Raw genomic sequence first — 14,841 nt, forward strand, 5'->3', positions numbered from 1 at the left:
CTTTCAGTTTAAAACTGTTATACCTTGTCCTATCACTACAGGCCTTGATAAAGTGTCTCTCTGTCTTTCTTGTAAGCCCCCTTTAAATGTTGAAATGCCATAATAAGGTCTCCCGGGGGCTTGCTTTTCTCCAGGCTGAACATCCCCAACTCTCTCAGCCTTTCTTCATAGGAGGGGTGTTCTAAACCCTTGATCTTTTTTGTGGCCTTCCTAACCTTCTCTAACAGGTCCATGTCCTTCTTGTGCTGGGGACCCTATAGCTGGATGCAGTACTACAGGTGGGCTCTCACAAGAGCAGAGAAGAGGGGAAAAATCACCTCCCTCAAACTGTTGGCCATGCTTCTTTCTGCACAGCCCAAGATACCATTGGCTTTCTGGGCTGCAAGCACACATTGCCGGCTCATGTCCAATTTTTCATCCACCAATATCTCAAGTTCATCTCTGCAGGACTGTTTTCAAATCCATTAATCTCTCATCATCTTCAGAAGGTTTCCTAACAGATCTCATTTGCTTTGCAAGTGAATATTGAAGTGTTTGGTAACAGGCCAAAAGAATTTGCTTGTGTTTAGAAATAAATGACAGTTGTTGCATTCAGATAGTTACAAATTCCATACACATAGCATATAACTCTTTTTCAGTGCTTTATTAACTAAGGTGCTTTATTCAACAATAAAAGAAAACCATAAGCAAAAATAAAAATCTTTGTCTACATATGATGTAAAAAAATATGTGTACGGGTCTAGTGAAACTGGCAAAGAAACAAAGAAAGCTTATCCTTCACTTTACAAAATGAATTTCAGGGGAAATTTTCCAGCTTGATTATGTCAGCTGTGTATGAACTTTGAGGCCTGGTGAAATCCAGGGTCATTTGTTGAATTTGTTTAGAAAAGTGTCATAAAACTAAAACCAAACAAATATCTTCAAAAACAAAACCAGAAAAAACAGACGTGTAAGATTTTCCTTTAGAAACCATGTTTAGTCCCTGAGGGTTCAGATCCTGAGAAGGTCACCAAATCTAATTAGGGCTTGATCAAATTATTAATTAGCAATTAAGCAAAGAAGCTCATGATAACAATAACTCTGTCATGCATTTATAGTTATATAGGGTAATGTATTTACACCAATATTCATCAGAAACAACTATTTAAGCATACTTCTAACTGGAGAAATTGTGTTTTCCTAGTGTGTATAAGTTACCATTTGGCCTCCTTGATTATTATGTGTAATAAAGTTTATATATATATACACACAGACTGAAGTTCATGTTCTTCTCTAACTATTTGTACAGATGAACAAATCTCACTCTTGGCACATATCCATGCCATGCAAGAGAGAAGATTAAGATGACAAAGGTCTTTAGTTTAATCTTTAATTCTGGTATCTCTTCATTCAACCCCAAGGCACCTAATCATGACACTTTCTACTGCAGTTTGCAGCTTAGAATCTGCTCATTGATATTTTTTACGTCTTGGTAGTGTTAAAAAGTTCTGCTCTCCAGAATACAGTACCCTTACTCCAGTAGTGGGATTGGTATGGCCAGAATATTTTGTGGAAATATAGCTAAAAGAGAGCAAATAATTGTTTCGAGTCCCCCGAGAACCATCTCCTCAATGAGGAGTTATAATGAGGTAAAAGACTATATTGCTTGATAACCTTCTTAAGCTGAACCTGGAGAATCCACTGACATCCAGTTACTTCAATTCTTATTTATATAACACAGAAAAAATGGGTAGTTTTGTTAGGACTTCCTCTAGAATATGGGATATCCAGTGTTTGATTCTGTGTTGTTAAGAACTCTTTGACAAATAAATTTTTGTTCTCATCCAGGTTGCATCAGCGCACATCTGTACCACACAACAGATTGTAATGGAAAAGAATGATCTAAATGGTTCACGTTTTTTGTCTGCTTTGTATGAATTAGCACTGTCCACAAAGGTGCTACATACTTCTTCATGGCTGACATTTTAGAGAAGCAATTAATTTTGCTTCTGCCTACTTGTGTAAGGCACTGAAATGTATGTTGCTTGTTTTCTTCTTTGCCTCACATAGAGGACATATAAATAGATCTGATAAAAAGGATTCATGACAGGAAATGAGTTTTGATGTGAAGTCTGAACTTAATAGCTAATACATTCTGCAGATTTTGTTTTCCATAAAACAGTCAGCAATATATATAATAAATAAAGAAAATGTAGACTGCTCATCATTTGAGGCTGTGGTCACCAGTTTAAGAGCATGCTTTATGTAGTGATTTCCTCTTTTAAATGCTGCTTTGTTAACCATCATGGAAAACATATTTGTGGCAAAAAATAAATAACATATATCTTACATTTCCCAGGTTCTAAATTATAATCTGGTACACTAAATAAGGCTTTACATGTTTATGCTGTTGTGGTAGTCTAGTGAAAATCAACTCATGCTATTATATCCTTATCACCTTGCATTTTCGTCAAAGAAATCTTGATTAGGTCTCTTCATAAGGTCGCAAGTAATGCTCACTCACACAAGTTAAGTGCAACTGTGAAAAAAATTTTTTAAAATATTCGTCCTAACTCCCTCTTCTATACTTAACATTCTAGGTAATCCATTTTAGTTAAAAAAATAATAATAATAATTTAAAACCCCAAGTTACCCCTACTCACAATAGTTTTTGCTGAAGTCGCTAGATTCAGAAGGTCAGCAATTTGCAAGCACTTCAGTGAGTGAAAAAGTTTAGGTTTTGAGTCGAGAATTTTACAAATTATTTTGTCACAGGAATAAGTAATTGAAATTAGTTATTTGACGCATAACATTGTAACTCAGGGAAAATATATTATTATTCTAGAGGAAAATATGTTAAGAGATCAGCTGCTTTTCTGTCTTGCCTCCTGTGGATAAAGGAGACACTTGTTTTGTATATTTGTCTATATAGTTTTGTTTAATAGATTCACATATATGCATAATACACATATAGAAAAATACATAGATATGGTCTGTTGCAGATATCTACATGTGTGCTGAACAATCTATGTTTAATTTACCACACTGAATGTGCATTAAATTCATAAGATTTCCTCATATTTCAAATTGCTAAAAAAAATTATGATTTGTACCTATTTTTAAAAAGTTAATACTTCTAGTGATGGAATTACTGCATTTCTTAGATGTCTAGAATACAAGATAATTCTGTGAATTAATTTCTCTTTTAGGGAATATAAATCTTGTACTGAAAACAAATAAACAAAACCATGCCAGGTACTCCAACAATCTTTTCCTCATCTATCCATACCATTGAGGAGATGATCTCACAAAAGTCTGATCACACGTGCACTTGACTTTACATCCACATGTAGATCCATCAGATGTAATGGGTTTGCATTCGTCCATGAAATTAGAAACCTGCACAAAGCTTTGCAAGACTTAAACCTAAAAGATCTGTCTTTTAGCAGTATTGGCTCTTACTCTTCCCACCTGGGAGATTATGACATCTTTGGGATAGACTACAACTCTCCACAGCCAAAATTAGCATCAGGCAAATTATTACTTCTGAGAATCTTTCTTCTGCCTTATGACTAGATGTCTTAACACTGATCAGCTAATGGAAACTTCCCTCATTCTGTACCAGGTTCTCTTCAACTGTTTAAGAAGAATTGTTATCAAAGAAATGTTCTACATCTTTGTAATACCTAGAGCTGTGGAGATTATTCCTGTAATTAATGTGTCATTAAGCCATTGAAAAACTTTAAATATGTTTACCAACAACTTTGGTTTCAATTGTTTTAATACAGTTTTCCTAGCTTATTTACTCACTGTCTCTGAGAGAAAAACTACATGTTATTTATAGTAATTCTGTTTGCAGATGTATGTATTACAGTATTTAATGTATATTTGCCAAATGTTTCAAAAATATCAACTAATCTTGTAAGAATGGTAAGTATCTCTTTTTCATGAATGAGGTACTTGAACTGCCAACATAAGAAGCAAAATGTATGTATGTGGTAAGACAGTGGATTCATGTCAAAGCTAAAATAACAATTCACTAGTTTCTATCTTGAAACTGAACTGAAACTTTTGCAAATTTTTTAAATCTCTCTGCTCACAATTAAAAGTAGAAGTTAAGACAATTTTTAAACACTGTGCTTTACTGTATGTCCTTTATTACAGGTAAACAGATTATAGCTCTAAGAATACAGTGTAGAAAGCTTTGTCAGAGCTAACTGAACAGTTTATCTTTCTAAGGTTTTAATTCTGTTGACTGCACATAATTCTGAACCCCAGATCTGTCAGTTTCAAAGCCTTCTTGCATCTTTCTGCAACTGGATTTTTTTTAGTTTGTTGGGTATAGATGTCCTATATTGAAAGTGATAATTGTGGATGACATATAATAAGCCTGTGTTATTATACCTTTCTCTTTGTTTCATTTTTAGCTCCATGTGGTGGGCATTTTTCATCTCCCAGTGGAGTAATCCTCTCTCCAGGCTGGCCAGGGTATTATAAAGATTCCTTGAATTGTGAGTGGGTGATAGAAGCTGAACCAGGACACTCTATCAAAATTACATTTGAAAGGTCTTGGCTAATATTTTGCTTATTTAATATTTTCCAGTTTTTACCAAAAAGCAGGGATTTATTAGTTCTGTCATAACATTAATTTGCACAATGTCTAAAATCAAACAATTGTATTATCAGGTAGGATTTTCCAAAAGACCTTAGTACTTTCAGAGCATAAATTTTATCTTTAGTAGAATTTCCACTTTGATGCACTGAAAAGCTTTTGAAATTCATACCCTCTTGCATATACTTAAACCTATCTGGCTGAGATACCATTTTGCCTGTTTTTAAAGATTAATATGTTTCATTTGCTTGTGACTGTGTTGATATGGCGAATTCTACTTGTGAAGCAACTTTTTTTCTTTCAAACCTGTGAAATCTTCAACTCTGAAAAACTGAATCAACTGTGAAAACTGAATTAAATGCATTCATATTTTTAACCACTGTGAATATTTAATTATCAAATCAGTTGATCTGTTTTTGTGAAAGGACTGTGTACTCTCAGGGTGGAATTCCAGTTTCCCCAAATTACTGCAGCAATCCACTTCTCTACAATTACTGACTTGTTACCTAAGTCCCTTCCTGGTTCCAAAACTGAAATGTGCTGAGGACCTTAATTTCTTATGGTAGCAAGACATGGATATTTCATTTAAGTTCTTTATGAGAAAGTAAAACAAAATATGCAATTAAAAATGCTATGTATTCTACATATATTCAGGAATATTTTAAATTCTTTGTCATTGTAAATATTAATAAAGATGGGTGATGATACAGGAAAAAAAGGGCCTTTGATGATCAAAGCTATAGTGCACAAATATCATGCAAGTACTTTTAAATTGCTATTTATGCAGTACATTTTGACCGCTACTGGTTGCACTCAACTTAAAAGAGAAGATATCTCTTGTTTTTATACAGTTCAAAAGGGTTTTTTTAGCAAGGTATGAAAATTACCATCTTCTCTTAGCAAAATTTCTCATTGTTATAAGATTATTTAAATCGTTTTTCTAGTACGATGGTTTTCACAATAACAAAGTGTTCACATGACATTATATGCAATCAGAGGACATACTTCAAAGATATTTCCCATCTTTCAGATCAAATGAAAGCTAGTCTTCCAAAACCACTAGTGCTCTACATCAGCTTAAAATGAAGCTCTACCAAATTTTTCTAATTAAAATACAGAAGTGAGTAACTCCATCATCAAGAAATTAATCAAACTCGTATTAGTTCAAAATTAAAAGAAAATTATTCGTTTTCTTCATTGACTTGTAAATCAAAATTAAAAATAAAAATTTTGGAACATTCATTAACTCAAGGTTTTTAAAATAAAAATATAATTTCAAAAAATTTATTTTTAATTCAGCATTTCATTTTCAAGTAAGCATTTAATGTGGATAGTAATTTCAAAGTGAAAAGCAATGGACTTTTTATTTGCAAAATTCTCTGTAAGCTGGATTTTTTTGCTTTGCACCTGAGTTTCATTAAATCTGACAGACTCCTGTGTACACTATTTGTTTGTAATGCCTTAATGCCTTGTCATAAAATTGCACAATCTCTATTTCTCTTGTAAGTAAGAACAACAAGAATAAGATATGATCCTTTCAGATCACAGAGAGTGCTCCTACCCTCCTTATAACCTAATCTCATTATGACATTATGACACTTTTTTTTTCCATTACTGATCATTCTTGACTCTCTTCTCACTTGCCATAAATTGGACTGATATGCATATTGCTCAGATGCAGCAAGGTGAATCCAGAGAGGCCCTACTTATAGCTGTGTGTATGCTTATGTACTTCTGTGCAGGGATACTCATAAAAATACGTCTATATATGTCTATATACACAAATGCACCCTAGATATATAATTACATGTTTGTTATGTAAATAAAAAGTTATTACATAAAACAAATAATGAAATAAATCTTTTCAACATTCTGAAAGAAAACATTTTGTAAGCTACTAATGTTAGTCTTTTTACTTAGGCTTTATTATTTTTTGCATAACTTAAATTTACTTTCTGAGACATTAATACATTAGCTTCTTAAAGACTCATTCTAGTCTGACTGTCCTTGTTCTGTTCCTTCTGCTTGTAAATCTTCAGTTGGACTTTCTTAAGGCAGAAGATGAATTTTGTTGAAATATACACATTTAAAACTACAGCCAAATGGCTTGCCCATTTGGTTAAAAAAAATAAACTTGTATTTTATCCAGTTCTTTACACTTCACTTCTGTCCTGAAAAACAACAAAAAACCAGTTTTTCTAACCTTCCTTGGTGCAAGTACTAATACTTCCACAATATGTATAGCATTTGAAAGGGTTTTTTTGTTTGTTTCTCAGTCAGGGTAAAACATTTATAGTACACGTCTAGAATCTTTACATCCTTTATTTTTGAATTTTCTAAGAGGAAGGGAACAGCTCTTACTAATACATATTTCCTGCAGAGTGACACTTTACCATTACATCAATTTATCACTTGCACAGTAGTTTATTTGCTTTTAATGTCCCGTCTTCCTATCTTCCTATGACTCCCTTCTTATGACTGCATATATGCGAGGTGCTGCATTCTATGACTATGCTAAAGTGTTCCTGTGCCATGGAGCCAGAAATATAGGAGAAAAGAAAGAGGTCTACAGACAAATTGAATAATAATTACTATTAATTTTTGTGCTTTCAGAGGTTTCATAATAACTTTTCCATATTTTGTTTTATGATTGTGCATGTATACTCTAAATAGTTTGCTCCTGTTCTACAGGCATAGCTACAGTAGATAATCTGCTGGATTTTTGTTGTAAATCAGTAGCTTTTAAGGTCAAATAGAAATGATAGAAGTGAGAAATGTGAGCACCATTCTTCATTGTAATGAAAAGTTTATCATGAAGCCTAATTATGAGTATTTAAATACTAGGGATGTTAATCAGAGAAATACTCATTGGAGTACTAGTCACATTTACTAATGAGTCAGCAGGACTCATATCCTGGCCCTGCTTTGAGTTAATAGGATGTCTCTTACAAACCAAGATGCATGTGGTAGATATTAAATCAACTTTATGTGTTCAAAGAAGATAAAAACACGAGTGTCACCTCCTGTGTTAAAGTTTGTTTCACTCCTATCTGCTTTAATGAATTTTTGTGAGTCCTCCATGAGAATAGACCTCGCATAGTAATTAAGCCATCCAGGTTAATTTAAGAAGAGTGGCTAGTTAAGTAGGAAAGAGCATTGGAGTGGTCTTACATGAGCACAAAGTATTTTTTTATTCAGTTTCCCATAAATCTGTACTGCTTTATCACATCAGATAATAAACAGGTGGTATGTAACCACCATTATTGTCATTGTCAATCAAATGACATCAGATAAGTTGTTCAGCAAGAGGAAAGGATTCCAAGGAAAAAAATTTGTAAGCATCACCTTTATAAATTAAATTTAATTTATTTGATCACTTTTCTGAGCCAAACAACAAAGCAAAGGCATTGCACATAATCCCCTCTTCAAAATTCAGCTCACCTCACTAAAAAACTGTCCTCACTTTTTTTTTTCTTGGGTGCTTACTCATTTTTTTCATCTCCTTATTTTTCTTCTGTTTGTGGTATTGTATGTACTCTTTGAGCAATGAGTACTTATGATAGGATTTCTGTTATGTCTTTGGAGCCTCAATTTCGTCACGTCTTGACTGGCCTGATAGTTGTTTTGCATTTATGAATTCAATGCCTTTTTACAATTTCTGTCTTAAGTATGCATTTGATAAAGGAATTAAAGAAAGTAGAGCAAGGCTAAATGATCTGTTTCCAAGATTGCTTCTGGTTTGCATGGATTAGTGGGAAAAACAAGTACTGGAAAATGCAAGTTATTGCCTAGAAGCTTTTTAGCAACCTATCACTGTAAGATCATGAGGGAACTAGCAAAAAAAGAAATTTTCAGTTCTGCTTCTAAGCTTATCCTGCTTCATTTCTGTAACTCCTTACTTTATTTCTGTGCTCTTTTCTATGTTATTTCATAGGACTGGGACATGGATAAAAGAAAACACAGTTTTTGGAGGTTTAATTTGGCTTCTTGTCTTTCACGAGACTCCTTCAGATCTTTAGACTCAGTCTCATGGTACATAAATACTAAAATATAGAGTTCTTCAGTACATTGGCATTAGTCATGCAGTTCCTTAAATGTATTTCACAAAGCCGAATTAAGCATCTAAGTGAATCAGAGAGAGAATTAGGAATATCTGAAGGGTCCTTGTAGGATCCTGCTGTTAATTGTTTCTTTTTAATTCTGAAAGGGTTTTTCAATAATCCATCAGAGAGTCCATTAAAGCAGTATGATTGATGTAAGGTCTGTCATAGCAAGAAAGAAACCAGTCAAGATACCAAACAGGTGTTTGGGATTGCTGATACCATCTAAAACAAAGCAAGCAAGGATGTATCTAGCAGCACTGCCACACTGATTTTTTTTCCTTGAGAGAAACAGCACACATTCTGTCCTAACCAGGCATTTTGCTTTATAGTGCCATCTAAATAGGATTTCTTCTTTTTTTCCCATAATTTCTGCCACTACTTTGGACTGAACCTCAACTGGCACAAAGCCACTGGAGTCTCAGAGAAGACTTAAGTAATTCCTTTATCCCTGCTTATAGATGATTTTAAACGTAGATGCTCAGAGTATGATTCTTTGATAATATAAAGTACCTTGATGATATTTGTGCCAAATGGAATGGATATAATAAAAGAATGCATAAACATTTCCTCTATAAAATGTACTTAGTTTTTCAAAAAAGAAAAATAATTTCGTGCTATAAAATATTATATGCAAGTAATATTCATCTTTGCTAACAAACATGTGTTTCTGGCTCCTGTTCCCTGAAATACAAACCAGCTCAAGCTTATTTCTCATCTTACTAAGACACTAACATGAAATTTTATTATGATATTATATGGGATAATTGTAAAATAGGTATGTGGAGAAATAATTAAGGGAATATTACCAGGAAAGGAGCATAGTTTTAAAACTTGGTTTACTTTGTATGGGTTTAATGAATTTGTTTTAACTGCTTCTTATATTTGCGCCTCTGTCTGATTCCTAAATTCCAGATTTCAGACAGAACTCAATTATGATGTTTTGGAAGTTCATGATGGACCAAATTTATTATCTCCACTTCTGGGATCTTACAACGGTACACAGGTCCCACAATTCCTGTTTAGCAGTAGCAATTTCATTTATCTTCTCTTCACAACTGACAACAGTCGTTCTAACAATGGATTCAAGATTCACTATGAAAGTAAGTAATTCTGAATTGTATTATTTGATTTCCCCATCAATGCTTATCCTAGTAATAAATATATAAAGGTGCACAGGTGTCATCTTTGGTATATTAATGTTATTTCTCAAACTGAGAAAGATTTAGTGATGTTAAACTGCAAAAGGGATGACCAGTAATGTCACTTACAATTTAACGTTATTGTTGTACTACTCCATGTTTTAAGAATCAGAAGTTGGGAATGGGAAGCAGATGCCTTTCTTCTGAATGTTGTTTTTATGTGTTCTTATTCTTATCTTTTATACAATACATTTTTGTGCATATAAAACTCAGCGCTACAGGCTTGGGAAAGAATGGCTGGAAAGCTGCATGGCAGAAAAGGACCTGGGAGTGTTGGTTGACAGCCAGCTGAATATGAGCTGGCAGCGTGCCCAGGTGGCCAAGAAGGCCAATGGCATCGTGGTTGTAGCAGGAATAGCGTGGCCAGCAGGAGCAGGGAAGTGATCATGCCCCTGTACTCGGCACTGGTGAGGCTGCACCTCGAATACTGTGTTCAGTTTTGGGACCCTTACTACAAGAAGAACATTGAGGTGCTGTAGCATGTCCAGAGAAGGGCAACAAAGCTGGTGAAGGGTCTGGAGTGCAAGTCTTATGAGGAGCATCTGAGGGAATGGGTTGTTTAGCTTGGAGAAAAGGAGGCTGAAAGGAGACCTTATTGCCCTCTGCAGCTACCTGGAAGGTTGTAGCGAGGTGGGTGTCAGTCTCCTCTACCAAGTAATAAGTGATAGGACAAGAGGAAATGGCCTCAAGTTGTGCCAGGAGAGGTTTAGGTCAGATATTAGGAAAAATGTCTTCACCAAAAGGGTTGTCAAGCATTGGAACAGGCTGCCCAGGGAAGTGGTTGAGTCCCCAACCCTGAAGGTATTTAAAAGATGGGTGGATGTGGAGCTTAGGGACATGGTTTAGTGGTGGACTTGGTATTGTAAGGTTAACAGTTGGACTTGATGATCTTAAGGGTCTTTTCGAACATAAAAAGTTTCTATATTTTTATGATTCTGTGATTCTATGATTCTAAAACTGCATGAGATGAGGAAGATTATGAAAATCTAAGCACATACCTGAATTGCTGTCCTGATTGATGTACTTGCAGCTCTAACTGAAGGTAATGGAAAATGCAGTTTACACTAATGAGCTGAAAATCAAGCTATGGAACTGCTTGATTATGTATTTTTAGGGATCTAAAAACCTGCATATGTGATTTGTTCTTATATATACAAGTATTTTTTTTCCCTATCACAGTCATATAAACTACACTGCAGAAAATATCTGTAAGATTTCATACTTTATGAATTCTTAAAATGCATATAAGTTGATATATTTTCATGTCATTCACTTTTTCTTTTTCTAAGTATACCTTTTATTGTAATAAGTCATATTTTCATCTGGCATAATATTTTTCTGTAATTACTGTCTAATTTGCTTCTTTGAGGTCATGAGCACATCTATTCATTTCTGTGCCATACTCCTAGTTGTTGGAACTGCCACTAAGCAATTTTCGTATTGTTCTTAATTTTTACAGTTTTTTTTTTTTTTTGCGATTTTCATGATTCCTGAAGACTAATGATAAAGCTATTAAATACAATATATGTGGAGGTGACTTTGCCAAATAAAATTTTGGCTGATTTAGACTCCAATGAATTTCAGGTTCTGGCTGTTTACCGCAAAAAAAAATCTATTATTTTTCCTCATTTCTTTACTCTTCTAGCCTTCACCCACATAATTCCTTTTGTATCAACTGCTTCATGGTGAAAAAGTGATGACTTTTGTTAAGTTCTCATCCATTTTGAAGGATGGCTATCCTTACACATCTAGTATTAACTTTATTTTTGTTTAATTCTTACTGGTTCATCATCTTACATTATGCAGTACAACCCAGTTCTGATTTGCCATTTCCAGATAATAATAATGATTAACGGTCCTCTATGCAGCATTTCTCTCTTTAAATATCCACTTGAAAGCTGAAGTCTTTTATATGCTTTTATTTTCTATGCTAAGTATTTCTTTCCAAACTGAATTTCTATGTAAGGAAGGATATCTTATGGCTTTTCTGTAGGAATAAAAGGAATAACATCCATAAAAATCTTACACTGAATACTTCTCCTTATTTGTTAAATTTTGTAATATTTCTAGAGTTTTTTATTTCTTTCTTTGTTTTTTTCATGATTCTTTTGTAATGAAGTTAAACTTCTCAGTGGGAAATAATGTAAAAGTTTTAAATTTTTAGCGCACATTAAAATTCTCTTTATCAAGTCAATTTCTCTTTACTCTTTTTTTTCTGCTATTCTTTATCTTCTCCATATCTTATATATAAAATAATAGTAGGTATGAGAATTATTTATGTAAATAATTGATAATGTATATATTTCAAGGATAAATATAAAAAGAAATAAAAATCATTTGGATAACAAAGTTTCATCAGGAAAAAATAAAGGCTGGAAATCAGAATTCTGAGTGATCACCAAAGCTTTTCAACATCAGCATCAGGGACAAAATCACTTAATGTTATTGAGTTAGGATCAAAGTAAATATCCTGTACATGATGGATATTTTTCTCTGCAACAGTGGCAGGATGCAATTCATTATCCGTAGCATCTTCTAACGGTAACACAGAGAAACATAGTGCAAGAACAATTCACTGAAAATGTGTGATAGTGAAACGGTCACCCCCACTCACAGCAGAGTGAATTACTCTAAATTAATTTTTAAAAACCCTAAGAGTTGTCTATTTACCTTTGTTTGTTTGTTTGTTTATTTGTTTGTTTGTTTTAATCTAGGTGTAACTGTTAATACTTATTCTTGTTTGGATCCTGGCATACCAGTGCATGGACGTCGTTATGGACATGACTTCTCTATTGGTTCCACTGTCTCATTTAGTTGTGATCCAGGTTATAGGCTGAGTCATGAGGAGCCTTTGTTATGTGAAAAAAATCACTGGTGGAGTCACCCACTCCCAACGTGTGATGGTAAGGATGAATGGATAAAATAGAGTACCTTAAAATATACACATTTTTTGTAAACTATTATTAGTCAAAATAGGTCAAATGTTGGAGCTCAATAAACCTCTATTAAAAAAAAGAATAGTTAAAGGAAATAAATATAATATAGCTCTGTGTGATGAGATATTTAGTAATAAAAGTAGAGAATAATATGTAATTCCTTAAATCAGCAGATAATTGAAGATATGTCTATCTGAATATATGTTACTGTGAGCTAACTGATTGCCAGTTAATGTATATCTGCTTGTAAAGCACTTACTTACTGCAAGCTACCAATATTTGTGTTTGGGTATCCATCTATGGACGCAGGTGTGCTGACATATAAAACATGAGATGCAATTTATTTATACCTGACTCAAAAATTGCATTTTCTTCCATTTCATGTTGATCACTGTGTTTGTAGCTTGTTAACAGAACAACACACCCTTCAGTCACAGTAGGAATTGATTAGGGACACATTATACCTGATGATTAAGCATATGATTCTTAAACCAGAAAAAAATGGTATCGAGTAACATGTCATACATTTTGGAGTCTCCACCATATCATTAAAAAAGTCTGCTTGAAAAATTAGCTAATAGTTTCAGTCATCTCTTCTTATCTGAATTGTTCATTTTAATCCATTTTCTTAGGGTGATATCAATTATTTTATATTAAGAACATATATTGTAATGCTTTATTAAGGTGAGTATTTGAAATGTTTTCCTCTCAAAATATTTTTTTTTCCTTTAAGCATGGTACAAGCTTTTCTGATGATAAAAATGTTATCAGGAATAAACCACTTTATTCTAGGGTAGTATTTAATACAAAAAAAATCTATTCAAGTTTTATGAGGTACAAAATGCACATGATAGTATGTTTTTCTAAAACAGTTCTTAGTGTCTCAGGACACTCATTTAGGAAGAAAAATCTGAATTTGAATGAAGAATAACAAAAAAGCTCACTGAATCATGTGTGATTTGCCATATGGAAATATATTCGTTTTCACTGTAGTTTTTTTGTCTAAAATGATGGGGGCCTTCTTGGCCTTCAGCTTATTTAGTTAGAAAATCCTTCAGGTTTTATATTTCAAGAGGTTGAACATGTCACTGTAGGATGATACTCAAGATTTCTGGTGGTAGAAAGGGGCATGAATAATCACTTTCCTGAAAATTTCACCCTGTAATTCAGCAAGCCCATTTCCTAAATGATACTGATTCTTGGTCAGGTTCTTGGAATGAATAATCACATGGTTCCCACAGCTTACAGTCAAGGGGACTATATTTTGCCAAATAAACTTAAGATGTGTTTTTTTACAGTGATAGGCACTAGATGGTAACCACCTAAAACAAACAGTATTAACACACTCCTTATGAATACTGTGCTCTGATGTGAAATAAACTTACACATTGTGATAAATTTCTTCTTCAAGATGCTGAACTAGCATGCAATTCATTAAGTAAATGAGATTTTTTTCTCCAGAGCACATTGCTAAATGCCAATTGTCCACTGAATAAATATGATCTAAAGGCAGGATTGAGTACATTTATTCTAGTAAATTTAATCAATTCATGGTTGAATTAATTTTAATTTCATTGCTGAATTTCTTCTCTGGTGAAATGTTTTTAAACAGGATCCAGAGTCCTTGTAACCCCAGGGAAAACAGGGTATTTGCTAAATGGGCTGTTCTTCGCATAAACTGCAAGCATGTGTTTGTATTAATCATGCCACTAATAAACACATTGGTCACTGTTCCTGCTCATTCAATAAATTACTCTGACAGTTCCTGAGGAAAAAAGTTCTTTCATTATTGTTCCTTTTGATAATTGCATCTCTTTTTAATAATTACATCATGTAATGATATGCAGACAGATCATGATAATTGTGCAGAAAGATCATGATAATTCATGAGTGTAAGTGTTTTGGAGGAGGAGAAGGGTGTAGAAAAGGAAAAAAATTTAGTCTTAGAACCAGTTTTTTCTCAAAGTAGAAGATTGTGTTGACTGCAATTCTACTCCTTGAAGGAGTGTAAA

General features: G+C 33.6%; 1 protein-coding gene across 3 annotated transcripts in view; it reads left to right on the top strand.

Annotated features, from left to right (window-relative positions):
* The window catches only part of CSMD3 (CUB and Sushi multiple domains 3), a 699,407-nt gene that overhangs the window by 401,413 nt on the left and 283,153 nt on the right, over positions 1–14,841 (top strand). For all 3 annotated transcript variants that reach the window (XM_009643918.2, XM_009643926.2, XM_035899525.1), the window contains 3 exons: positions 4,407–4,545; positions 9,607–9,794; positions 12,608–12,796. In XM_009643918.2, coding sequence (XP_009642213.1) covers positions 4,407–4,545; positions 9,607–9,794; positions 12,608–12,796 — 516 coding nt within the window. The remainder of the gene's footprint in view (positions 1–4,406; positions 4,546–9,606; positions 9,795–12,607; positions 12,797–14,841) is intronic.

The sequence above is a fragment of the Egretta garzetta genome, unplaced genomic scaffold, assembly GCF_000687185.1.
Source record: "Egretta garzetta isolate BGI_Z169 unplaced genomic scaffold, ASM68718v1 scaffold240, whole genome shotgun sequence".
Classification (NCBI taxonomy): Eukaryota; Metazoa; Chordata; class Aves; order Pelecaniformes; family Ardeidae; genus Egretta; species Egretta garzetta.